Genomic DNA, 25,086 nt, shown 5'->3' on the forward strand with positions numbered 1-25,086 from the left:
TACCAGACAAAGAAGACTATTTTGTCTGTTTGTCTGTCGTGGCACCCTTACCTACTACGGTGTGGGTGTTTTCTCTTTATCCCTTATATCATGCACTTAGTGATTCCAACTCATCCTTACTTCTTTTGGGCGGTATGTCATCCCAACAGGACATTTTCCCCAAAAGAGCTTAAGTAGGAACCTCAAAATAGGTTTTCCCCTCTCCCCATCGCCAGATCATGCCCTCTTACCTCTGACCCATGCTTTCACGGTGTCCTATATTAGCTGGGTACAGGCTAGTAATGTCTAGGCCTTACGCGTGCCTCACTTTTATGTATGTCTAAAATCTGCCTGCTGCTCATGCGTTTGTCGTGGTCTAGAGGCTCGTCTGCACAGTCTGCCGCCCGTCCTTGACTTCTTGTGGCGTGAGCTGTTTTCTGATTTCCCATTCTTTCATGGCTTGCTCCCCTTAGGGGCTGAGCTTTATTTGATGGTGGGCTTTGCCTTCTTTTAGCCTACTCTTTTACTGTTATCATTTCCTGCCTTACCATTTTGCCATTCCTGCTGTGATGTTATTTGACCCAACCCTACTGGGCCTCTTTGGGCCTGCCGTTTATTCTTCTCCCAATGACTCAGTATGGCCATTAGTTCTTTTATTACATTACTTGAGGGCTCCAATGTCCCATTTGCTTCCTTTTAGGCATCCTTGGCTCATTTGCTTTCCCTTGGCTTCCTTGGCCCTTTTCCCAACTCTACATTCCCATGGGCTTTTACTAACTTCTTTGAACTTTTCTGGCCCAATTACCTTATCTCTCATCCTTGGGGCTCATGAGCTTGCCATCAACCTCATACTTTCTTTACTTGCATTACTTTGAACTTGCTATGGCCCATTCTCACTTTTCTTCATCACATACTGCCCATGAGTTTGCTGCTTCTCTCTTTCCGGGCTCCTTTAAGCCCGTTTGCTTCCTCAAGGCCTATTTGTTTATTTCATGGACCTGTGATCCATTATTCTTGCCACTTGGGCTTAATGATTTTTCTATCCTCTTACCAACTCTTTTCTGCCCATGTTGTTGGACTTCTTCTTTCTATTCGGATTCCCAAAATGATCATCAACAGCTTGCAAAAGTCTTCTATTTCTATTACACAATTCTTGTATTTGTATGCTGATGATTCTCCCTTTATCAGTGGGTTGATAGGACTCGAACGTTGATCTTTAGGCTATTTCCTGTAATACAAAGGACACAGAATCAGAGGGGACCGGTGGGGGACCGGCCAAAAATCCTCCGATGATCAAGTTAGTTACTTTGAACTCTCTGTAACGAAGAAATGCTCTCTCAAAAGTAAAAGTGTCTGACCCCCCTTACCTTTCATCGAAGAAGCCTTATATAGTGTGTGTGTGTGTGTGGAACGGTTTATCTGTTTAGGAACCGTTCCCAATGTCGAGGAGTCCGGCGAATTAGGAGTAACTTCCATAACCGCTGTGGAAGTTACCTAGGTCGGACGCTGATGAACTCGTCCATCCATAGTCAGGATGGATGACACCTCAAGGATGATCTCGTCCATCTTCAGTGGAAGATAACGAGATCATCTTGGAAGGCTTGACGTTCATAACTGATAAATAGATCTCACGAGGTATTGCTCGTCCATGTATGGACGAGGTTCGCCAGTACGCTTGTAATTTTCATCGCCTATTGTAGCTTCTTTTGTTGGACGAGACATATGGACGAGTTATGGACTTGGGGATTTATGACACCATCAGTTGCCCCCTCGTCCATGTGAGTCGTCCAAATGGTTGAACGTCTTTGGACTGGTAATTGGTTATTAATTATTCGCACCACGTGTCATTTTTTTATTGGTGGCTAATTTCGTCGATTTATATTTCCGAGGTAGATGCCACGTGTCGCTTTCGTATTGGCTGGGTCGTTTCGATTACCTAGGTCAGCATCCTATAAATAGTGGAATGCCTCCCTTAACCCTTTTCATTCCAGAGATTTTCTTCCTTGACATCCGTCGTCTAGAGCCTCGTCTAGGAGTTTCTCTGCGTCTAGAGTCTTCTTCCGTCTAGAGCCAGGTACTCTTCTTCTCCTCGTCTTTAGGTTTTAAGTTTCTTGTTAGAGATGTCCGCTGCCTCCTCGTCTACTGATAGCCTTAATAAGGCCATAGACGAGTACTGTGAGGATACTAGTGAGAGGTCTAACTCTAGCAGTGCTAGTGATGAGAGTGGAGGAAGCACGGACGAGAACTACTCTTCTGGGGCCCCTGGGCTCCCTATTGAGGTCGTCCAAGAACAGCTTAGGAGAGCTTCTGGCTCTCAAGCTGGTTCTCCGTCCAATCCTACGGACGAGGTAGAAACCGTCTTCAGCTGCGCTGTAGGCGTCCATTCTAAGACGGACGAACAGAGGTTAAATAGCCTTAAATCCTGGTATCAAATCCCAGACGAGTTTAACCCTAGGCTGCCCGTCCGTGGAGAGTGGTGTTGTGAGCCCCGTTTTGGTATAGGCGTCTATGAATCTTACTTTTTAGGTGGCCTTAGGTTTCCTTTAAATGCCTTCGATAGAGAGTTATTAGTTAAGTTAGGTTTAGGTGTTTGTCAATTCAATCCTAACGCATGGAGACTAATTATCTCCATGCAAATTTTGTGGAGGGAAGTTTTTGGTGGGGACCGTCCTCTTACAGTGGACGAGTTCCTTTATTGTTATAAACCTTCTGCCATAAGTCAATCTGAAGGTTTTTATCAGTTTACTGCTAGAGGGAATGATTGTAGGTTGATCAAGTCCCTAGCTTCGTCTGATAGGAAATGGAAGACGGAGTTCATTTTCGTTTCAGGCTTCTGGGCAGGGAACCCTGTGGACGTTGGCAGGGATCCCTTTCCCCCTTACACTGGGGAACTAGGGAACCTTCGTCCAGAAGGTACGTCCCTTCCCCTTGTTTATTTTTATTCTTACTTCTATTTGATATATTTACAATTTCTAACCTTTGTTTGTTCATTGTGTTGTAGCTGCCAAACGTCCGTCCCTGAGTAAATTCCATCGTGACCGCGTCCATAGAGCTCGTCTACATACAGACAGGAGCTTTCGTTCTCTTGTCACGCTAAGACGCTTAGCCAAGTGGGGTTTAGGTCCTGAGCCTTCAGACGAAGCTATCGCCCACGAAGTTACTGTGCGAAAAAGTAAGTTCTTAGCTAAACCTCCTTTTCTTTTTCTTTTTTTGTGTACCTTCCTAACTCGTTCATCTCGTCTTAGGAATGTCAACAATGAAAGAGAATAGAGGGAAGGAGATTGCAGGAGAGGGGAAACGTCCTGAGGGTCAAGCCCAAGATCGTCCTGAGGGTCAGACTCGTCCAACGGTTGGGGACAAAAGGAAGTTCTTGCCAAAAAATATTGACTTGGAAGGGCTCCCCAGTCGTAGGGACAAAAGGGTCAAGTCAGGCTCGTCCAAGGTGGTCAAGTCCAAACCTCCCCAGTCCCAGCCTGCCGTCCAGATAGTTGATGTGGACTCGTCCACTCCAGTGGAGTCCACGCCGTCCAAGACTCCACCCAGAACTCCTTTGGCCAAGTCTACCACGCCTGGCTCGTCCCAGCATTCCACGAACATTATTGAGAACGAAGACCTGGCTTGGAAACGTTTCCAGATGGCTGTCAAGGACGAAGATATAAACGTGCTACAACATGGGTTTAAAGGAATTTGAACATTCAGGCGTCCATGACCTCTTCAAGGTATGTCAGTATCTCTCATCCTTATTTGGGTAGCCACTTTTCCTCATTTAATCACTCTATGTTGCTTTGTCTATTCATAGGCCATGTCCAAGTTTATAGCAGCGTCTAGACAGGCAACAGAGCTGGACAAGACGAGAGTCTTGTTGGAGACGAGGATTCAGCAGGTGAATGCTGAGTGTAAAAAATGGGCTGGGGTTGCTGAAAAAGCTAAGGACGAGGTCAAGGAACGTAACAAGCTGATTGAGGAGCTAAGGACGGATGCAGTGGAGAAGGATACGCGCATTGATCATTTGCAGAAGATGAATGATGAATTGAATGCTCGTCTCTCCAAGGCAAAAGAGGACGCTGTGGCTGAGTTCAAGTCGTCCAAAGAATATACAGACACTTTGGATCGCAATTATGCAGCTGGTTTTGAAGATTTCAGAATGGACGCTATTGAGAACTTCCCTGAAGTTGATTTTAATGCAATCAAGCTTAACCTTGCTGCTGCCACAAGCTCTCTTCTCCAGACTGGCTCTGATGACGTCAACGTGGAAGACGATGCTAGTACCCAGCCTCAGGACGCACCAGTTGTGAATGCTCCCCCTTCTTAGGACGAGACTTTTAACCTTAGTGGTTTTTCTCTTTTTTTTTATTTGGTCCTTTGTTTTTGGACCTTCCTTTATGTAACAAGAATACATTATACTCGTCCATGGTTTTAGGACGGGTTTTTAAGTAGTTTCTGCTTTCCAAACTAATCAGGGTTTTTTGGACGTAGGAAGTCTACCCTTTGAATGAATTTTTATTATCTTTGCATGGACGAGTGATTTCATTTTCATGGACGAATGTTGCCAAGCTATTTTAACTCCAACTTTAGCTCGTCCATATCGAGATTACATATTTTTCATGTAGTCTAACTCGTCTTAGTAGGTAGTATTTTTAATTAGCTTGATTCGTCTTAGGACTTGCAAACTAATTTTACTTACCATCTTACTTATTTTGCCAACTTTTTCTCTCGTCCAGATTTTGGATTGTTTCAGTTGGCTCTGTCTCGTCCATGAGTTGGACGAGTGTGGATGTGGTTTTTTCCTTAGAAAATTTAGACGTTACATCTCTGCGTCCAGAGATTTTGTTCGTCTTGGATCTTTCAATCCTCTTGAGGATTGACTTGGACGATAATATCATGGAGAAATTTCACACAACATTTAGCACATAACATAAATATTGTTTACAGACAAGGCATATGCACACTGATGCCTTTTTATTTAATAAATACATACTTCATGACTTCGTCCATAACCATAACACAACTATAATAAGTAATAAGATCATAGTTTCAAACTCCACACATAAGCAACACCAAATATAATAGTATCAAACACAAACAGCATCATACGTAGTAGTAGGGTAATTAGACTTATAAGACCCAGTCTCGTCCATAGGTTCACTCTTACTGGTAGTACCTCCTCAGGTGCTCCACATTCCAAGGATGTTCCAGCTTTCTCCCGTCCAGGGCCTCCAGGTAGTAGGATCCTTGCCTTTTACAGTTGATAACTTTATAGGGTCCTTCCCAGTTTGGGCCCAATTTCCCATGTGCCGGGTTCTTGGTCGACAAAGAGACCTTTCTCAGGACGAGATCTCCAATGTTGAAACGCCTAGGCTTCACCACCGCGTCGTACTGCATAGCCATGAGATTCTTATACTTTGCTGCCCGGTGTTCTGCATTTGTCCTTACCTCGTCTATTAAATCGAGGTTCAGACGAAGCTGATCTTCATTATCCTTGTCTTGATACATCATCACCCTATGATTAGCCATATGTACTTCTGCAGGTATGACTGCATCACTTCCATAGGCTAGTTTGAAAGGAGTCTCTCCTGTAGGTGTCCTCACTGTGGTCCTATACGCCCATAAAACTCCTGGTAATTCATCTGGCCACACTCCCTTTGTCCCCTCAAGCCGAGTCTTGATGATTTTCAACAAGGATCGGTTTGCAACTTCAGCCTGGCCGTTGGCTTGGGGGTGTGCAGGCGAGGAGTAATGGTTCTGAATTCCAAAATGTGAGCAGAAGTCCTTGAAGAGTGCATTGTCGAATTGTCGTCCGTTATCAGACACCAATACCTTCGGCACTCCAAATCTGCATACGATGTTCTTCCACACGAAGTTTTTCACATTCTGTTGCGTGATATTTGCCAACGGTTCTGCCTCCACCCATTTGGTGAAGTAATCGATGCCCACCACTAGAAACTTCATCTGCCTTACTCCCAAAGGGAAGGGACCCAAAATGTCCAGTCCCCATTGTGCGAAGGGCCACGGTGCCACCATTGGGGTGAGGTATTCCGATGGTTGCCTGGGGACGTTGCTGAATCGCTGGCACTGGTCGCAGACCTTAACGTATGCTTTAGCATCAGCTTGCATGTTCGGCCAGTAGTACCCTGCACGGACGACCTTGTGGACAAGTGATCTTGCTCCCGAATGATTGCCACATGCCCCTTCATGAACTTCTCTCAGCACGTAGTTTGCTTCGTCCGGAGCTAAACATCTAAGGTAAGGTTGAGAGAAACCTCTCTTGTATAGAACTCCATTCATAAGGACGTATCTAGCTGACCTCACCCTCACCTTTCTGGCCTCGTCCTTTTCTTCTGGTAGTTGTCCGTCTTTCAAATAGGATATAATGGGAGTCATCCAATTTTCTTTGTTATCAACCTGCTGTACTTCCTGGGCATCTATACTTGGCACATATTGAACTTCGTCTGACTTCTCTAATGATTCGTCTGCTGAGGCCTCCTTAGCTATAGTATCAGCTTCCACGTTCTCCTCCCTTGGGATTTGAACGAAGTCAGCTTTTTCAAACCTTTTCACAAGGCGCATCACCCTACCAAGATACTTCTTCATTCGTTCTTCCTTCGCCTCATACGTCCCATTCACTTGCCCCATGATCAGTTGGGAATCCCCCATGACACATATGGACTTTGCTTCCACGGACTTTGCCAATTCTAGCCCTTTGAGAAGGGCTTCATATTCGACTTCATTGTTTGTCGCTTGGTACTGTAGACGGACTTTATGTTTCAGTTTATCTCCCTCTGGGGACTGCAGGACCACACCAATTCCTCCTGCATGCCGTGTGGACGAACCATCCACATGAACGATCCATCTCTTACTGTCCTCTGTTTCGTTATGACTTGGGGTAAACTCCGCAATAAAATCTGCTAGGGCTTGAGCTTTAATGGCATGCCTTGGTAGATACCTGATATCGAACTCACTTAGCTCCACAGCCCACTGGATTAATCGTCCTGCAGCTTCCGGCCTATTCATTGCCTTTTTAAGAGGATGATCTGTCATAACATTAATGACATGTGCTTGGAAATAATGCCTCAGCTTCCGTGATGCTGTGATTAGTGCGAAGGCCAACTTCTCCATTTGCGGATACCGTCCTTCCGCTCCTTTCAATGCCTTGCTTGTATAGTACACAGGTCTTTGCACTTTATCCTCCTCTCTTATCAATGCCGAGCTCACGGCGTGCGGGGTTACTGCTAGGTACAAATATAGTTCCTCTCCTTCCACTGATGGACTCAGCAGCGGTGCCATGGTAAGGTATACTTTCAAATCTTCAAAAGCTCTCTGACACTCGTCGGTCCATTCGAATGCTTTTTTGAGAACCTTAAAAAATGGCAAACATTTATCAGTAGCTTTAGAGACAAACCTGTTAAGCGCAGCGACTCGTCCAGTGAGGGATTGGATTTCCTTGGTATTTTGCGGTGGCTTCATGTCCAATATTGCTTGAATTTTATCTGGATTCGCTTCAATTCCCCTGTGGGATACCATAAAGCCAAGGAATTTCCCTGATGATACTCCAAAGGCACATTTGCTAGGATTTAGCTTCATGTGATACTGCCTTAATGTCTCGAATGTCTCCTGCAGGTCGTCTAGATGTCTTCCTTCGTCTTGACTTTTCACCAGCATGTCATCTACGTAGACTTCTACATTCCGCCCAATCTGTGGACGAAACATGTGGTTGACCAACCTCTGATATGTTGCCCCTGCATTCTTCAAGCCAAACGGCATCACCTTATAGCAGAATAAGCCTTGACTGGTTACAAAAGATGTCTTCTCTTGGTCAGCCTCGTCCATTCTTATCTGATTGTATCCTGAAAAGGCATCCATGAAGCTAAGCAATTTGTGTCCTGCAGTTGAGTCTACTAACTGGTCAATGCGCGGTAGCGGGTAGCTATCCTTGGGGCAAGCCTTGTTCAGATCAGTGAAGTCCACGCACATTCTCCACTTGCCATTCGCTTTTTTGACCATTACTACATTGGCCAACCAATCCGGGTAATACACTTCCCGAATGAACTTTGCTACCATCAGCTTCTGGACCTCGTCCTTGATTGCACTATCTCTCTCAGGGGCAAACACCCTCTTCTTTTGCCGCACAGGCTTAGAGGAAGGACATACATTCAAACGGTGGGTAATGACACTAGGGTCTATACCCGGCATATCCTCGTGACTCCACGCGAACACATCAATGTTTTTCTTCAAAAATTGGACGAGGTCCTTTTTAATCTTCTCTTCTAAATCTGCTCCAACCCTGGTACACCTCTCAGGGTTAACTTCATCCAAGGAAATATCTTCCAATGCTTCAGTAGGCTCTGCTACAACCTTCTTTTCTTCAATATTCATTGCTTGAACTTGTTCATCCATGGCCAGCATGGCCAAGTAACATTCTCTTGCTGCCAGTTGGTCACCTTGTACCTGTCCTACCCCATATTCCATTGGAAACTTGACTGATAAATGGTAAGTGGAGGTAACAGCTTTCCAGCTATTCAAAGTTGGTCTTCCAATGATGGCATTGTAGGAGGATGGACAATCTACCACAAGGAAGTTGACGTCCTTGGTAAGTTGTTGTGGATATGCCCCCACTACCACGGATAAGGAAATGGTACCCACTGGTTGCACCTTCATCCCACCAAAACCTACTAGGGGGGAGTTCACTGGACGGAGCTGGTCTCGTCCTAATCTCATTTGCTGAAAAGCTGGATAGTATAAAATGTCTGCTGAGCTTCCATTGTCCACAAGCACTCTTCTGGTTGTGTAGTTTGCAATTAGTAGGGAGATGACGAGGGCATCATCATGAGGGTGATGAATTCTGTCAGCATCCTCGTCCGTGAAAGTGATTGCCTGCTCGTCCATAGACATTGCTCTCGGTGATCGTCCGGTAAGCTGGACGTTCTGTACTACCTTCAAGTATGCTTTCTTGGACTTGGACGACCGGCCAGTTGAACTTCCCCCAATGATGACTCTTATCTCCCCGAGTGGTGGTCGCGATGAATCTTCCATCTTTCCCTTCTGTTTCTCGTCCATCTGGTCTCGTCCAAGGAAACCCCTCAACTTCCCTTGCCTTATGAGATTTTCAATTTGTTGCTTCAAGTCAAAACACTCGTCCGTGTTATGACCATGATCCCTATGAAAGCGACAGTACTTGTTCCTGTTGCGCTTGTTGGGATCACCCTTCAATTTCTCCGGCCACTTCAGTGAGGGATCATCCTTGATTTGCATAAGGACTTGCTCAAGTGGGGCGTTTAAAGGGGTATACTGCTGGTTCCGTACTGGAGGGCCTGGCTTCTTACTTTCTCGATCTCTCCTTTCCTCCGTCCGTCCCTTCTTTGGACGAGTTCCTTGCTCGTGATGACGACTGGGATTTGCATCCATTCTCTCGGACCTCTTCCTCTTCTTAGCGATGATTGCATCTTCTGCATTCATAAAATTCTGAGCCGAATGGACGAGTTCGGCCATGGACTGGGGCTCTTTTTCATAGAGCTTGTGTATAAACAGATCCGAATTCACCCCGTTGTGGAAGGCTGCCAGTAGAAGCTTATCATCTGCTTCGTCCACACTGAGAGCTTCTCTGTTAAAACGGGTGATAAACGACCGAAGGCTCTCGTTCTCTCCCTGCTCTATCGTCAACAAACTGGACGAGGAACGCTTGTGCCTTTGTCCTCCAATGAAATTGTTAACAAATAACTTACTCAACTCTTCAAAAGAACTCACCGAATTTGGAGGTATTTTGCTAAACCAAACTCGTGCTGAACCCTTAAGGGTGGTAGGGAAGGCTCTACACATTATCTCATCAGGCACCCCTTGAAGATGCATGGTGGTCTTGAAAGTGGCTATGTGATCAAACGGGTCACGTGTTCCATCATATGAATCCAGAGAAGGCAACTTGAACTTTGATGGGAGGGGGTGACCGTTGATGGAAGCCGTGAAGGGAGAGTCAGTCCTGTGAACCAAATCTTCTATCGGATTCGCCCTTTTCATATTTTCCTTCATTTCCTCCATAACTCTCTTCATTTGATCCATTTCTTCCTTCAGGTGTGGTACCGTTCGCGAAGTGGTGCCTCTAAACTGACTTCCAACTTCGGTATTCTCTCTTCCGCCATGACTTTGTGTTTGTCCACCTTCACGCTCTTCATGCGTTTGCCTCCTCATATTGATCTCCATTCGTAATTCTTGGTTTTGGCGAGTCAACTCCGCCATAGCGTCTGCCATAGATTGTGCATGTTGGGCAGATGACTGCATGACCTGGGCAGACTGGCGATCACGATGCGGGTTGCTGCTTCCCTGATGGCCTGGGCTAGTAGCCCTTGATCTAGTCCGAACCATCGACCCTTTGTCACGGAGAAGTAAACTGTGAAACAATTTCTTCCCACAGACGGCGCCAACTGATGATTCTCCCTTTATCAGTGGGTTGATAGGACTCGAACGTTGATCTTTAGGCTATTTCCTGTAATACAAAGGACACAGAATCAGAGGGGACCGGTGGGGGACCGGCCAAAAATCCTCCGATGATCAAGTTAGTTACTTTGAACTCTCTGTAACGAAGAAATGCTCTCTCAAAAGTAAAAGTGTCTGACCCCCCTTACCTTTCATCGAAGAAGCCTTATATAGTGTGTGTGTGTGTGTGGAACGGTTTATCTGTTTAGGAACCGTTCCCAATGTCGAGGAGTCCGGCGAATTAGGAGTAACTTCCATAACCGCTGTGGAAGTTACCTAGGTCGGACGCTGATGAACTCGTCCATCCATAGTCAGGATGGATGACACCTCAAGGATGATCTCGTCCATCTTCAGTGGAAGATAACGAGATCATCTTGGAAGGCTTGACGTTCATAACTGATAAATAGATCTCACGAGGTATTGCTCGTCCATGTATGGACGAGGTTCGCCAGTACGCTTGTAATTTTCATCGCCTATTGTAGCTTCTTTTGTTGGACGAGACATATGGACGAGTTATGGACTTGGGGATTTATTTATGACACCATCATATGCGACCCACCATTCTTTTATTTCCAAAGAATACTTTTTGCGGTACATGTCACATATCCACTTCAACCATTCCATACATGCTCTCAAAGTCATGGTATCTTGTTGAAAAGGAGAGAGAAGGTAAGACAAAACTGAAGAAGGAGAGGGAGAGGGTGCAAGAGGGTTGCTCTAAAGTATTACAGGAAAAAGTACAATAAATATCATTAGTATTAATTAGCACAAGTATCCTCATGGTAATTCCACCCACATATAGTTTCATTTAACTCTCTTGAAATATTTGCATTTGCATGCTAGCAATGTCACACTTTATAGGCTCTAATTCCTTTGTCAAGTAAGTATAGGTTGTTGAAGACTTCAAAATAAAAAATAACATAAAGATATTATCAATTTTACTACATAAAATTTACGAATTAACTAATGTGACAATGAATTAATTGGTAGATTTCAAAAACATAATAAAAATGAATATTTGAATTACTTTTTTTTTATAGAGAAATTTGAATTACTTTTTAGTGATTAGTAACACACCAATTTGTAAATTTTACAGGAGTAATTATACTTTCTTCCTTTAAGATTTGAGAAAATGACACTCCACCCCAAAACCGAAGAGAGAAAATGTTCTCCATCCCTTGAGGTTTAAAGAAAATAACACTCCCCCAGTTATATTTATATTAGTAATGAACTATTTTAAAATTTTATAATATTTTCTTTAACAAAGTTTAAATATGATTAGTAAAAACATCACTGATTAATTTTAAATTAAAATAAAAAATTTATCAAGTACCAAAAGACTTGCAATAACAAATTTCTCCTCAGGCCGTTGAAAAAAGAAAAAAGAAAAAGTCATTCTGAATATTTTAAATACTCTTTAATTAAAAATTCAAAACAATGAATTTTCATTCTAAAAAGGAGAATAATTTTGGAAATCTATCCTTAAGTAAAAGGTAGGCTAGTATCCAATATTTTTAACATCAATTTAACAAAATTTGGTCAAAAGGGTATCAATGGGGAAAAATGTTTTTTCCCTTGAGGTTTGGGGTGGAGTGTCATTCCCTCAAATCTCAAGGAACGAGAGTATAATTACCCCAATTTTATATAATAAAATTTACAGTATTTCTTGTTGTGGGGTCCTGATTTGTGGCCCAAACCCAAAGTATAGGGGATCTCGACCTAATGAGCTCAATACAATAAATTTGTAGAAAGTGGGTCAAAGAACTAGGTCCTAATGAATTGAATAACAGCTAATATGGAATTAAATGACAATCAGGCACAAACGAGATGTATTGAAATCAACAGACTTTCGGTCCGAGGAGGCTGTAATCATGTATATTGATCACAGTTAAATACAGAGACAATTTTGATTACTACAGTGTTCTCTTTTCCTCATTCTCCCTCCATGGAGAGTCTTTCACCTTATATATTCTCCTTTGGATCATCTTCACCCTCCACTTGTTGATCATCCGAATCCTTACTTGAGTACCTGTCCCATCAAACACATTCTCTGGTTTTCTGTGAGTTGTGGTAGTCAAGATAGTACTGTTCAAAGGTCTTCTCCACATAAATGCGACCAAAAAAGTAATTGCAGTGCATTTAATGGTGGTGGCAGCTTTCCCCTTGGATACTTTTGGGTTTCCTTCCTTCTCGTATGTTCACGAAATATGTCTCTTTCATTGGAGCTTTCTGGAGAATTAGGCTGACAGATGGAGTACATATTGTGAACTATTTTCATCATATCCGAGGAGGATTTCCTCCTCGGATTACCTCCCACTTGTTCCCCATCTTTGAGACTTTAATTGGGAACGTTTAACAATTACTTGCTCCTTCTCAGACTTATCAATGTCCTCGGACAAGACTCAAGGCCTAATACACTATTTTGGACCCTAGTTCCTACACTTGCATAACTCCAAAAATTTCATAGTTTAAAAGTTGTTTTATTCCTGCAAACCTTCTTTTTAACCTTAAGCCGATTGTTTTTATGTTTTTTTGGACTAATAGTTCTTCATTGAATAATGACTTTGGGGAGGGGGGGGGTGGGGAAGCTTTTGATTAACTTTATAATTTAGATTTTTCTCTTCACTTATACAAAAGTTACTATGTCTTAGAAGGAGCCATTTTAATTCATGATCATAGAAGTATTGCATGTGATTTTATGTAATCCATCCTCCTACCATTTTCTATCCTCCCACTTTTCCACTCTTCCAACCAAACAGACCCTTAATAAATTATATTGATAGATAACAAATTAAGTAGTTGATTTGATCGCTTCATTGGAGTTGTTCTTCATCTTCACGAAGGTTTGGAATTTCAATTTTCTTTATTATTTATACTTGATTTTATTTGGTAATATTTGTGGCAAACCCAATCAGAGGTTTTGTTTAATTGATTTTCAAAAGCAAAGAAAGAAGAACGAGAAGTATTTGTCCCTTCGGCTCATACCATTGGTAATTTGGTAACATTTGGTACTGTTAGTGTTGGCATGGATTGTTGGTTTTTGCAACAGTTTTCATAAAATAATTTATTGATTATAATACTATTATATTGGTGTGTGACTTTTTATAACAACTAGATTTTATTCTCCCTTAGGTGAAGGCCTTCACTAAATTATGTCCCCTATAGCTGCCTTTTATAAACACGGCCATTGGTCCTGGTTTATAGTTATGGGTTTTAGGCCACAGCTGAAAACGTGGCTATAAAAAACATTAACCTATAGCCACGTTTTCAGGAGCTATAGCTACATTTTTAAAACGCGACTATAGGACTTTTTTTTTTTTTGTAGTGAGGGTAGAAACCAATAGTCACAACTTACAACATATGTTTAGTTTTTTTTTTTAAAGAAAATTTTTTTTTGGGTAAGTACAACAGGGGTAGCTAACGAAATGGATTATAATATGCTTATCTCAACTCTTGTAAACAATAAAAATAAAATCTAAATACTTAATTACATTCAAAATTGTAGTAGCAACTTAGTGAGTGATGGGTGACTTTTTTATAGTATCATAATTTTTCATTCATTCTAACTTGAAGTTTACATGTTTTCTTATTAATATTATACATTCGGAACTATTAATACAACCAGGCTAGCTTCAAAAATGAACAAATATTACATATATGTTTATTTTTTTAGCAACAAAAAAAAAAAAAAATATATATATATATATATAGTGTGTGTGTGTGTGTGTGTGTGTGTGTGTGTGTGTTTTTAATTTTATATATATATATATATAATTTTTATTTTGAGAATCTAATTTATAAGTGAATAAAACATTTTGAAAACTAACAAGAGAGTGACCCTATTTTTTAGGCAATGTTTTAATATGAATTAGAGTTGTATTTTTACCGGATTATTTTTTAATTTTGTCTCTACTTAAATATAAGGGTGTAAGGACGTTTTTTGAACTAAGAAAATGAGGATCCTAAGATGAGAAAGCCCATTAAATAGTAGTATAAATAAACCTTTAGCATAAGTCTCAGCTCAAGCCTTAACCCCCAATAGAGTTATCAATTCAGCTCTTTAGCTTCTTTGATCCTCTTCATCTCCCTATTTCTATCTATTATATCCCATCCTTTAGGCAGGTCACTTTCTTTTCAGCTTTTTCCCCGAGGGGCAATTGAAGATGATGGTGTGTTTCCTCCTCTCCTGGTAACTTTCCAGGACTAACATACAAACCGTTTCTCTCTTTGTAAATTGGTGGATAAGAGGCATTGTCAACACCAATCTATTAAACTTGTGGGAGCTCCTTTCATATTTCACAGGCTTAATGCTTGTAGAATTAAGGTGGTCCAAAAGGGTCAGAATTCTTTATAGCATAGACTTCTCTATCTCAAGCTTGGCTTCTGAAACCATACCAAGGCAATTCCTTGACTGACTAGTTGCTAAATTTGGTCACCTTAGTGGTAAGTTCTTGAGGTGATATTGTGATGCATCAAGATTCAAAAGCATCCACTTGGGCTAAAACTTAATTAGTAGGACTTCCTAAATCCTAAAGTCACTCACGGTTTGAATAAGTGGTGTGTTTAAGACTTTTAAGTGGATGATATTATAGAAACTAACTTGGAACTTGGAAAAAAGTTCATTTAGAGAGATTCTCCTGCATTATTAACCCTACAAGTTTCTACCCTTTACATAGTTCTTCTGAAAGTAGAGACCTTTACTTGGGGAAATGGTATGTCTCTCCCATTTTTAGGATGTTTATGTGAGAAAAGAGTAATATTAAATTAATGTGCATTGGAATGTAATAACTGTTCAAAACAAGTATTAGTTAACCCTAAACTAACCCAGGTTAGATGTAATGAAGTTAGGTTACTTGCTTTATAAGCGGGGCTAGAAGCTTAAATTACTTGCTCTACATGTATATTGTCTTACAATGGACTGAGACATTAATATTTCTTTTTCTTTTTTTTATGAACGAGACATTAATTTATTTGTGGCAAGATATATTAAGATTTGCAATCAAGCGATGTTTCTCTCTTTATAAGAAAAAGTTGAAGGTTCAACTCATTTGGGAAGATGGATTGGAATTGATAAACAAAAACCTACTGAAGAAATAGTGATCTACATTGGTGTTGAATCTGTTGATAACTAGTCTTAAGAATGTTCACATTTTTTTAGTCCAATTAAATTCTATCACAACAAATTTCAAGAAATTTAACATAATTTTTTCTCATATATAATAATTTTCTACTTTAATACTGTAAATTTTTTTTTTTTGGTCACGAGACTATAACAAAAGTTAGATCCTATATACTCCACCAATGAAGTGACTTAACATTTTTTCTTTTTCTTTTATGAACAAAACATATGGCAATATATATTGTAAAAAGTAAAGTGTTTTTGTCATGTGGGTCATTAATTATTAAGATTTAAGATGATCAAATTCTAGGTGAATTTGATTCTTAAAAAAAAAAAAAAAAAAAATTCTAGGTGAATTAAAGTGATTCATCACTAAATATGAATTTTTAATTAAGATAATTAATAAAATATTTGTTTTAATTTAATTTACACGTATTTTTTCAAATAATTTAAAAAGTTAATTATAAAAACCATATCCAAACAAGGTCACGCTTTTATACTAGAATTTAATAAATATATAAATAAAACTTAACAGAATTGAACCCTAGTTCTTATTACCCTCGCCTCCTCCTTTTCTCAAAAACCCTAGTTCCCACTTTGTTTTTTCGACAAGGACTATTTCAACAAATCAAGAACTATGGTCACACTATGTAACGATGTCCTTGTTGACATCTTTTCACGTTTACCAATCACATGTTTGTTCCAGTTGAAGTGCGTTTGTCAACGTTTTAATCAAGTCATCAATTCCATCTCCTCTGATCCTAAGTTGTTGCCAACACATGATGCTCTGGACCTCGGATCTGTGCATGGTTTCTTTCACTTTTCGTGTCGTAGTCCACAAAACATAAGGTATCTTTCTCTTCATCCTCAACAACAATACCCCATTGACAATATTTCTGTCAGCTCTATTCATTCTTCTTCACATCAAATTGTTGATTCTTGTAATGGCCTTCTTTTACTCAATTTTGTGAAAACCAATCTCTTTACTCTTTGTAACCCAACAACAAAGAAACACAGATATATTGTGAAACCAGAAAATTGGTCTCCAAACCCAAAGCAAAATATTGGGTTGGCTTATAATGATCGTTCTAGTACTTCGATGATTTCCAATAATCATTGCCAGTTGGTTTTTGTTTATAAGATGAGGAATCCATTACGTGGAACGGAAATTTATGGATTTAGAACATTCTCATCTAATGCGAATGCATGGAGACGAGTGGACTCTGGACTAGTGTGTCAATCAGGTGAGTTTGTCAAACATGGTCAAGCGGTTTACTTCAATGAATCTTTGCATTGGATGAGAAAGTCTGGTGATGTTATTGTGTTTCATACAAAGGAAAACAAGCCAAGAATTATGAGGAAGTCCCATCTCCTCGGTGAGTTCAAAGATGACATGTGGTTTGGAGTCACAAACGGTTCAATCAATATAGTACATGTTACAAAGACAGAGGTGGTCATCTTGGCACTCCATGATTATGTAAATGGCGTATGGAAGCGTGTTCGATTCAAAACCAATCATTGGTCACTAAAGATGTTGTGTGACTTCTGTCCCATCTTTTTTGATGGGGAGTGGATTGTTTTGCAGAGCCATGGAAATTTTTTGAATCAATTTTTTTCGTATAATATCAGGTTGTGTGAATGGAAGAAGATAGGAGATTTTACAGATTCAAATGATGGAATTCACGAGTGCATTCCTTTTATACCTTCTTTAGCATGGTTGGACACTACCAGTGAGGCATTGAATAATAATTTTCTAGAAGAAAATTACTCCAATGGCAGATATGACCACTTTTGGCCTATGATTTTGGGAACAAGAAAAAGAGCAAGAGTAAATTCTCAAGTTCCATCAGACAGCAGATCAAAAAGAGTGATCCGAACACCAGCACGGTTTGATGATTATTGGAGTGATTTTCTTTGAGGTTGAGTAATGTATTTTGTTGATTGTTTCTTTAATATGTCTCATTTTGTTACTTCTTTTAAGTAAAGTTTCTTTATCAGTATAAGGTTTACATCTATTTTCACTTTTCACAAAATCTATTCCTAAACACCCTCTTAAGCACCATGGGAAAAAAAATGTATAAACTATACTAGTATCGGGCTTGTGCAACAAGCCAACAACCCACTGATTCTACCCAAATTGCTCGACCCTTTTTGCCTTGCACCAACCCACATGAATATAATATTGATTTCCAAATAGGTTAAATTAGTTCAAAAACTAAAGCGAATTGAGTTGGATGGCAAGTTGAGTTTTTTTAAAACCAAAAGTTGCGACCTAACCTCTCTCTCTCTCTCTATATATATATATATATATTAGTCTTTATCTCATATTAAATTTTAAGGTTTTTTTTTTTTCCTCTTAAAACTCCATGATTTACACATATTAATATGAAACATGACTGATACTTTTCCAACATATTTGCAAGCGTTTATAGTTACATGAATATGGAACTTGTACTTTTTTTCTTTTTTTTTTAAGTACTCATAAACTATGTACTTTGATATATGGGAAAATTGGTCTTTCTTATGACTTCCTTCAATAGTTTATAGTATTTAGAGAAAAGGTACCTTAAATTTTTTTTGTAAATAGTAAGATAAGTTTTTAAGTAACACATATAACTCAAAATAACTTGCCCAATCAGTGGCTGGTTTAAAAATTTTCCAACCCGCCATTGGTCGAGTGGTCGAAATTTTTTCATACAACTTGTTTAATCCTAACCACTATGTCCAAGCCCAACCCGCACATGGTCCCTACCCCTAACTACCAATTTATAGGGTAAAAAAGGGGCCTGTGATTTGCGAAATATAGGCAAGAAGTTAGAATTTAATTAGAAAGTGAATGAATAAGAGCCTTTTCTTTTCGTGAGGTTTTGTTCTTTACCAATCTTAGCTATAACTGAAAGTAGCTGAAAAAGCCATTGCTTAAAAAGGTGGAACATCTCTCCTTAGTTGTATAAGGTTTATATTGGGGCCAAAAAAAAAAAAAGGGGGTTCAGATAAATGTGAAAAATTCATATAGGTATATTATTAACAATTTTTCTTGCCTCACTATAACATTTGATTTCTCCATGAAACATGCATAGCAAGTGAACAAAGACATAAAAAACAATCAGTTTATAAATTACTATTTTATTCCTTAAATCCCCAGTTTAATCTTTTAGTTATTCATATATTTTATGAAATCTAATTTCATTAAATATAAACTTTAGTAACTCTTTACTAAAGTCTTGAATAGTTAGTTTCTATTAAACTTATCTGAAGGAGATACTTTGTGTCTCTATAAAAAGAGATTATGGATTCCATCTTGAGAATATGTGTTCCCTCAACACTACATGCAGTTACCCAACATATTTAGGTTTTGACTGTTAGATTGGATTTCACTCCTAATATATCAAAGCAGCTTACATTTCATGATCGAGTTAAAATCCTCTTAGGATTAAGAGTATGAAAATAGAAGTCATGAATTTTATTATACAGGTGACAGTTGTTAATTGATAATGAATCCCACAGCAATCTAATTCAATATGTCTTACACACTTAAAATACACCAACACATCAACTAGAAGTCTTCACTTAGATAATCTAGACAAATCATTTTAGTTGACATATTATAGTCTTTGCAAATGAAAAACCTAATTTTATCACCAACTACAAACTACATTTTAAGTTTACAAGAAACTTGTGATTTATAACTTCAAGAATTATATGATAATGTCTAATTAATTCATATACAAATAGTTTTATATAATTAAACAATTTAATTATTTATAACATGCCAATAAATTGGATCTTAGGGCACAATTCCTAAGTCCCTAGCACCACTAGCTTAAAAGAAAACACCACTAGCTTAGAAGAATTGATTGTGGCAGTTACCTATTGACAACATGTAATAGCGACCAAAAAAAAAAAACCCCCACCACTACAAGTTTGATAAATAGTTCCTATAAAGATTCAAAAGATTGGCCCAACCCATTTGCCTTAACAGACATTAGACTAGTGAGTTAGTCGAGTTTATAGCAATATTACAATTTTGACCAAATTTGAAATCACCATCTGATTACTTTTACTTATTTGTACGATATCTTTTTTTTTTCTTTTTTTTCTTTTTTTTCTTTTTTTTTCTTTTTTTGAGAATGGTATGATATCTTACTTGTTCCCTCTCTATTGACCACGCACATTTAAAAAAATAAGGTTTGGAGCAAATGAAATATCATACAATGAGGTAAAATGACTCAACACAGCAATTTTTCTACTAAGCGCTGAAAGTTTGGTTTTAAATTTTTTGTTTATTTGCTGAATAAAGTTTGGTTTTAATTTGACCTGATAAACTAAGGTCGAATGATTTCACATTGACTTCAATGGGGTGTTGATGTTAAATGCATCAAACAAAGTTTTCGATTTGAGAGCCTCCGAGCACAGAAAATCTAAATGTATATTACCAACTTTTAAAAATACAAAAATGCAAATGTGTCATCTCAAAAGCTAGATACACCCAGGAAATTGGTTTCACTAGTTTTTTAACGACTTCACCATAGTGATTGCAAGTCGATTACCACCAAGTCACAATCCACAACACACTAGACATGGTACAACTGACATAGCACAATACTGATTGCATCTGAAGATTCTGAATACTACTTGTAAGATAAATAATATAAGTGTCCGTTTTAGAAAAATTTTGATACACTTTTATTAGAGTTTTTAAAGATCAGTTGTGTTTTTTTTTTTTTTTTTTCATATAAAAGTTTCTAAAAAATATTTCCTAAACTAATGCCCTAAAGGCATCCATTAACTTTTCCCATAATATAATGTAAAAGTCGAACAATCAGGCAATTTCAATGGGTATTTAACACTTCCGATGTGCCTCATTTGAATGTGTGCTCCTTGAAACAGTCTCATATCCTTAGGGTAGTTATAACACAATAGGGAAGGAAAGAAAAGGATATGGGATCAATAATTGCAAAAGTGACTATCTTCTCCATCTCCCCCAAATTTCCAAATCAAAAAGAAAGAAGCAAGAATTGGAAAAAAAGTAAAAGAAGGAAGAAGAAGAAGAGAAATAAAAGAAAAGAAAGAGCGGGTAGGGGAAGCTTACATTCACATTTCATGCCCTTCTCTCCAAGTCTATCAAGAATTATGTAATGAGCCATGAACAATACAAGTTAGCCCAGAAATGCCTCATTGCGGTGTGAAATTTTGCCAACAAAACTCGGAAGACATGTAGTTATTTAGATTTCTTTTGATCAGAAACCCTAGCTCCCATAATCTTACAAACAGGCTCTTCTTTTGACTGAAGAAGCTTCAAGGCTGGATGAACCTTTAGGTCTCCCATTACCAACTTTTGGCCCACGTCCAACTCACTCAGATCAACATCAATAAAAGGAGGGATGACATCAGCCGGACAAAGATACTTAACGGTTCGTTTGATGGTATTCAAATAAGCCCCTGCCAGATTTGTTTGGTACAATTTAGACTACAAAAACTTAATCATGAAAATTGTTCCCAAAAATTTAGGCTAATTGTAAAAGAAAGACTTGAACAAAAATTTTAAAAATAGTTAAATAATTGGTAGAGCTAATTGGATAGAAACCTTGTAGGAGTATGATCACCCCAAGATTGTGATTACTAATTAACTCAATCTACAAAATCTATCTATGAAAAGATTTCAGAGCTAATTCTACTACACAATACCTCCTACATGTTACTCTAGGAAAGGGTTAATGAGTTATTTATCCTTAAATGGAAAACATTTACTCTTGTATCATCAAAATTAATCTTCTCATCAATGACAGATCTAAGTAGACAGTAGCACATATGAATATGTCATCTTAAATTACCGTCTTTTTTAATACATGTAATGGGTTTATTAACTTAATGGTAGCTCTTAACATTCCATTACCCAACTGGAATTGGATCTTACTAATACCTCCAATTATGTCTCCAAGATAAAAGCATTGAATCTAACCATATTCTTTCAAATAAATCCTAAAACTTAAGGCAGTGAGATATGATTTAAATTGATTGAGGTGAGATATGATTTAAATTGATTGAGGTGGGTCTGGGAAAGTGAACTGGCTTCCAAACCTAAGTAGATGACTGATCACTAGAGAAAGTAAATTGAAGAGGATTTTTGTGTAACAGGTGACGGGGGACATAACTGGCAGCCGAGTTTGAAAACTTATAAGAGCCGAGGGTAAGCTAGTACTAGAGCTCAAAAATTAATTTGGGATGTTTCGTATTATGGAGAGCTCTCTTAGGACCTTGCTTAGTTAGTCTTAGTTTGGTAATTCTAGATTCTGGAATGGGCTGTTCTTAGCTGTACTAAAGGGCCATGAGTCTTGTTTTGTTTTTTTCATTGTTATTGGTAATCCTAGACTATTTAGGAGTCCTAGTTCTTCAAGGAAATGATATAACAATAGCCTATGTAAATAAATTTTTTATAAGTCAATAATATTCATAGTGATTGATTTTAATGAAATTCCAACGACTTATTTTTAGCTTTGCGAGTGTGATTGCCTTCTCCCACCTATGTGTGGTTGCCTAGTGTTTTATCTTCCTTGATTTCATGCTCTATTCATTGTTTTAATACCAAACAGCCATCAACACATTCAAGATCTCATCGAGAATCTGATTTAGTTCTAAATATGGTAGGAAAAATTGTGTATGTGTGTGTTAATAGATAGGACAGATCTTTTTTTTTTTTTTTTTTGAACTAGTGGGGAACTTGGTATCTGTTGATGTTGAAGAGCAAACACCCACATCCTTTTACTAGTTTGAACTAAAAAATATAATAGCACTCAGCACAAAGCCCCCCATCATTTTTAATGCTAAGACCATGTATGTACTGTTAATGATAATTAAAACACACATTCCTCACACTAGTCATGTGAACTTGACATAAAAATTCAGTGGTTTAGTAGCTTTACCTTTCCTTAGTCCAGGGGATATATCTTCTCCTCTGTAAACGATAGGAATATCAACTTTCAACAAAGCATTTGAGGGGGCCCTTATGAATGTAACATTGAGTGGTGCATCTGTCGCTGAGTGCAGATGAATCTAAAAAAATGACTCGTTTTTTTTTAGAAAACATTAAAAGTCGAAACAAACAGAAAGCGCGTGTGTAGTGGGTGGCGAGTAGAAGACACGTACCAAGCGGGGCAAAACGCGGACCTTCTCGAGGATATCGTCGTACTCGTCAAAAGCAGGGGACCTGAGTTCGAGGTCAAAGACTCTGGAGAGGAAGAAGGAGCGGCCGAGGTGGTTGACGAGCTTTCGGATCTGGGTGGTCCGGACGGAAATGAGGCGCTTGTTGCCGCCGTGCTGGCCGTCCTCCTGCTCGAAGAGGATGGCGGGGACGCGGCCGGCCTTGCGCTCCTTGGTGGAGATGTTGGTTCCGGACTTGGACCGGGGGATCGCCAGGATTGTCTCGTCGTACTTTGGGTCCGGTTTGGGGAATCCGGATTCCAGGGCTTCGCTGCTGTATCGCCGCCGTATGTGGGCGGAGGATTTCCACAATGAGGTGCGTTGTTGGAGTTGGAGGAGAGACGACATGGTGAGGAGTGAGTGAGTGAGGAGAGGGTTTTTGATTGATTTTTGAGGGTTTTAGTGGGAATTGGGGAACTACTTACTACTGACTAGACTCAGGGTTGTAAGTCGTAACCATTTCGAAGGACAAAAAGGGAAATGCAAAGATTGTCACGTACTACTGGAAGAGAAACTAATTTGGGTAAATGGTAAATTGCATTCTTAAAATTTGGACGCGTTTGGATTTTTCACCTTAAAGTTTCAAAAAATGAAGTTTATTCCCCTAAAGTTTAAGAGTATTTAGATTTTACATCCTAAATTCTAAAATTTTAGAGTGTAAAATTCAAATACCTTCAAATTTAAGGGAATAAAATCCAAATACTCCTTAAATTTAAAGACTAAAATCTAAATTCTAAAACGTCATGATGTAAAATTCAAACATTTCCAAACTTCAAGAGGTAAAATTTAAATTCTAAAAATTTAAGTATATAAACAAACATCCCAAACATTAAGGTCTGTTTGGTACGTGTGTTTAAATGGTAGTTTTCAATTTTTTTTTTAAAACGTGTAGATAAAAAAGTGTGTGAAAATACGTGTAATATTGTTTAAAAATTAAAAACATGTGTTTGAACCTGTGTATCAAACGGGCCTAGGAGTAATTTGTAATTTACCCTACTTATAAATATTACACTACTTACAAATTTAAAATCATGATTCAAGAAGAGAAGAGAAAGGCCCAAAATCAACTGACCTACAAAGCCCAAATGAATCAGAATCAAAATCAAAATCAATCAAAACCCAGATAATACCAATTCTGAGTTAAGAGATGGGCCCTATTTTCACGTACACGCATATTACAAGTGTGGAAGCCCACCACAGAATAACTCACGGTTGCTATTGCTATGTCTTTGTACATATAATTAACTAGTCGCTAACCCGTGCGATGCACGGGATAGTTAAACAAAATTTATACACATTCACTTTTATTGGTACAATCGTTTGAAAATAATTCTAACTAATACCCAAATGTAAGAGACAAATTGACTTACTATTTAAAGTAGTCTTCTAAAGAATTTACACATATTGTGCAACTGAGTCTTAATTTCTCATCAACAATAAAAACATGGAAATTCAAAACATGAAAAGAAAATAAAAATTACAACAATTAATTCCATTATCTTTCATGCTATACTTTGTAATTGTACGGAATTAAGTCAACTCAATTTAAGTAGTTGTAATAAAATTGGCTTCTACTATTCTCTATTCTATAGAGATATGAATATATTGGATTGCTCAAACAATTACCGGTATTGCAATAAAATGATTTATTATTGAAAATAAGAAATAAAGAAAATCTGTCTATAGCTTAAGAAACATAATATACTAAAATTAAAGAGATAAAATTTTCGGAGAACAAAATATTATAGATAATTTTAGAAACAGATTATACACTTAAAAGGGTTAGTAATTTATAGTACTTACCCCCCACTATTAGTATACAGACACCAACTGTGGTCGTCGTAACCCTTTGAAAGAACCTTCCCCAATTGGACCTTATCAAAAAAAAAAAAAAAACACCCAATTAACAAAATTGATCTAAAAGGGTCTAAAAAGCACACAAAATCAATTTAAAAAACAAAAATATGAGACAAAGTAATTACTTTCTGCTGCCAATGACATCGTCTTTTGTATTGCTGTTCCAAACTGCAACACTTATCTCTCTAAGGCTTTCAATTAACAAAAACACAAACTTCTTTTGGAATACCGAAGTATTATGACCATCTATACACACACACACACACAAAAAAAAAAACAAAATCAGCATAACTCACTATAACTCTATAGAAGCCTCAAAAATATAAAGAGAAATTAAAGGGGTTGAATTTGATATTTATGTTTGGAGAGAGAGAGTTTGCAGAAACTATGGCTTTATATTTCTTAACTTGAGAGAGGGGTAAGGTTGCTAGGGTTTTGAGATGTTATAATGTTTTTATTTTTTAAAT

General features: G+C 38.4%; 5 protein-coding genes across 5 annotated transcripts; 3 read left to right on the forward strand and 2 right to left on the reverse strand.

The window, feature by feature from the left end:
• Positions 1-1,733: 1,733 nt before the first annotated feature.
• On the forward strand, positions 1,734-3,638 carry LOC115980138. Its single transcript, XM_031102420.1, has 4 exons — positions 1,734-2,892; positions 2,981-3,151; positions 3,225-3,561; positions 3,614-3,638. Exons 1-4 carry the CDS (start codon positions 2,100-2,102, stop codon positions 3,636-3,638), a joined length of 1,326 nt encoding a protein of 441 aa, XP_030958280.1. The 5' UTR covers positions 1,734-2,099.
• Position 3,639: 1 nt separating this feature from the next.
• On the forward strand, positions 3,640-4,291 carry LOC115980139. The gene is made up of 2 exons (XM_031102421.1): positions 3,640-3,698; positions 3,779-4,291. Exons 1-2 carry the CDS (start codon positions 3,651-3,653, stop codon positions 4,289-4,291), a joined length of 561 nt encoding a protein of 186 aa, XP_030958281.1. The 5' UTR covers positions 3,640-3,650.
• Positions 4,292-5,782: 1,491 nt separating this feature from the next.
• Positions 5,783-7,263, reverse strand: LOC115980140. The gene is made up of 2 exons (XM_031102422.1): positions 6,240-7,263; positions 5,783-6,051 (listed from the first exon to the last, which is right to left on the reverse strand). The coding sequence occupies exons 1-2, from the start codon at positions 7,261-7,263 to the stop codon at positions 5,783-5,785; spliced, it is 1,293 nt and encodes a 430-aa protein (XP_030958282.1).
• Positions 7,264-16,199: 8,936 nt separating this feature from the next.
• LOC115980141 (F-box protein At5g49610-like) lies at positions 16,200-17,480 on the forward strand. Its single transcript, XM_031102424.1, has one exon. The coding sequence runs from the start codon at positions 16,200-16,202 to the stop codon at positions 17,478-17,480; it is 1,281 nt and encodes a 426-aa protein (XP_030958284.1).
• A 2,920-nt stretch (positions 17,481-20,400) lies between these two features.
• On the reverse strand, positions 20,401-23,186 carry LOC115979310 (50S ribosomal protein L25). The gene is made up of 3 exons (XM_031101333.1): positions 22,709-23,186; positions 22,486-22,615; positions 20,401-21,004 (listed from the first exon to the last, which is right to left on the reverse strand). Exons 1-3 carry the CDS (start codon positions 23,108-23,110, stop codon positions 20,784-20,786), a joined length of 753 nt encoding a protein of 250 aa, XP_030957193.1. The 5' UTR covers positions 23,111-23,186; the 3' UTR covers positions 20,401-20,783.
• Positions 23,187-25,086: the final 1,900 nt, after the last annotated feature.

The sequence above is a fragment of the Quercus lobata genome, chromosome 3, assembly GCF_001633185.2.
Source record: "Quercus lobata isolate SW786 chromosome 3, ValleyOak3.0 Primary Assembly, whole genome shotgun sequence".
NCBI classification, from domain to species: Eukaryota; Viridiplantae; Streptophyta; class Magnoliopsida; order Fagales; family Fagaceae; genus Quercus; species Quercus lobata.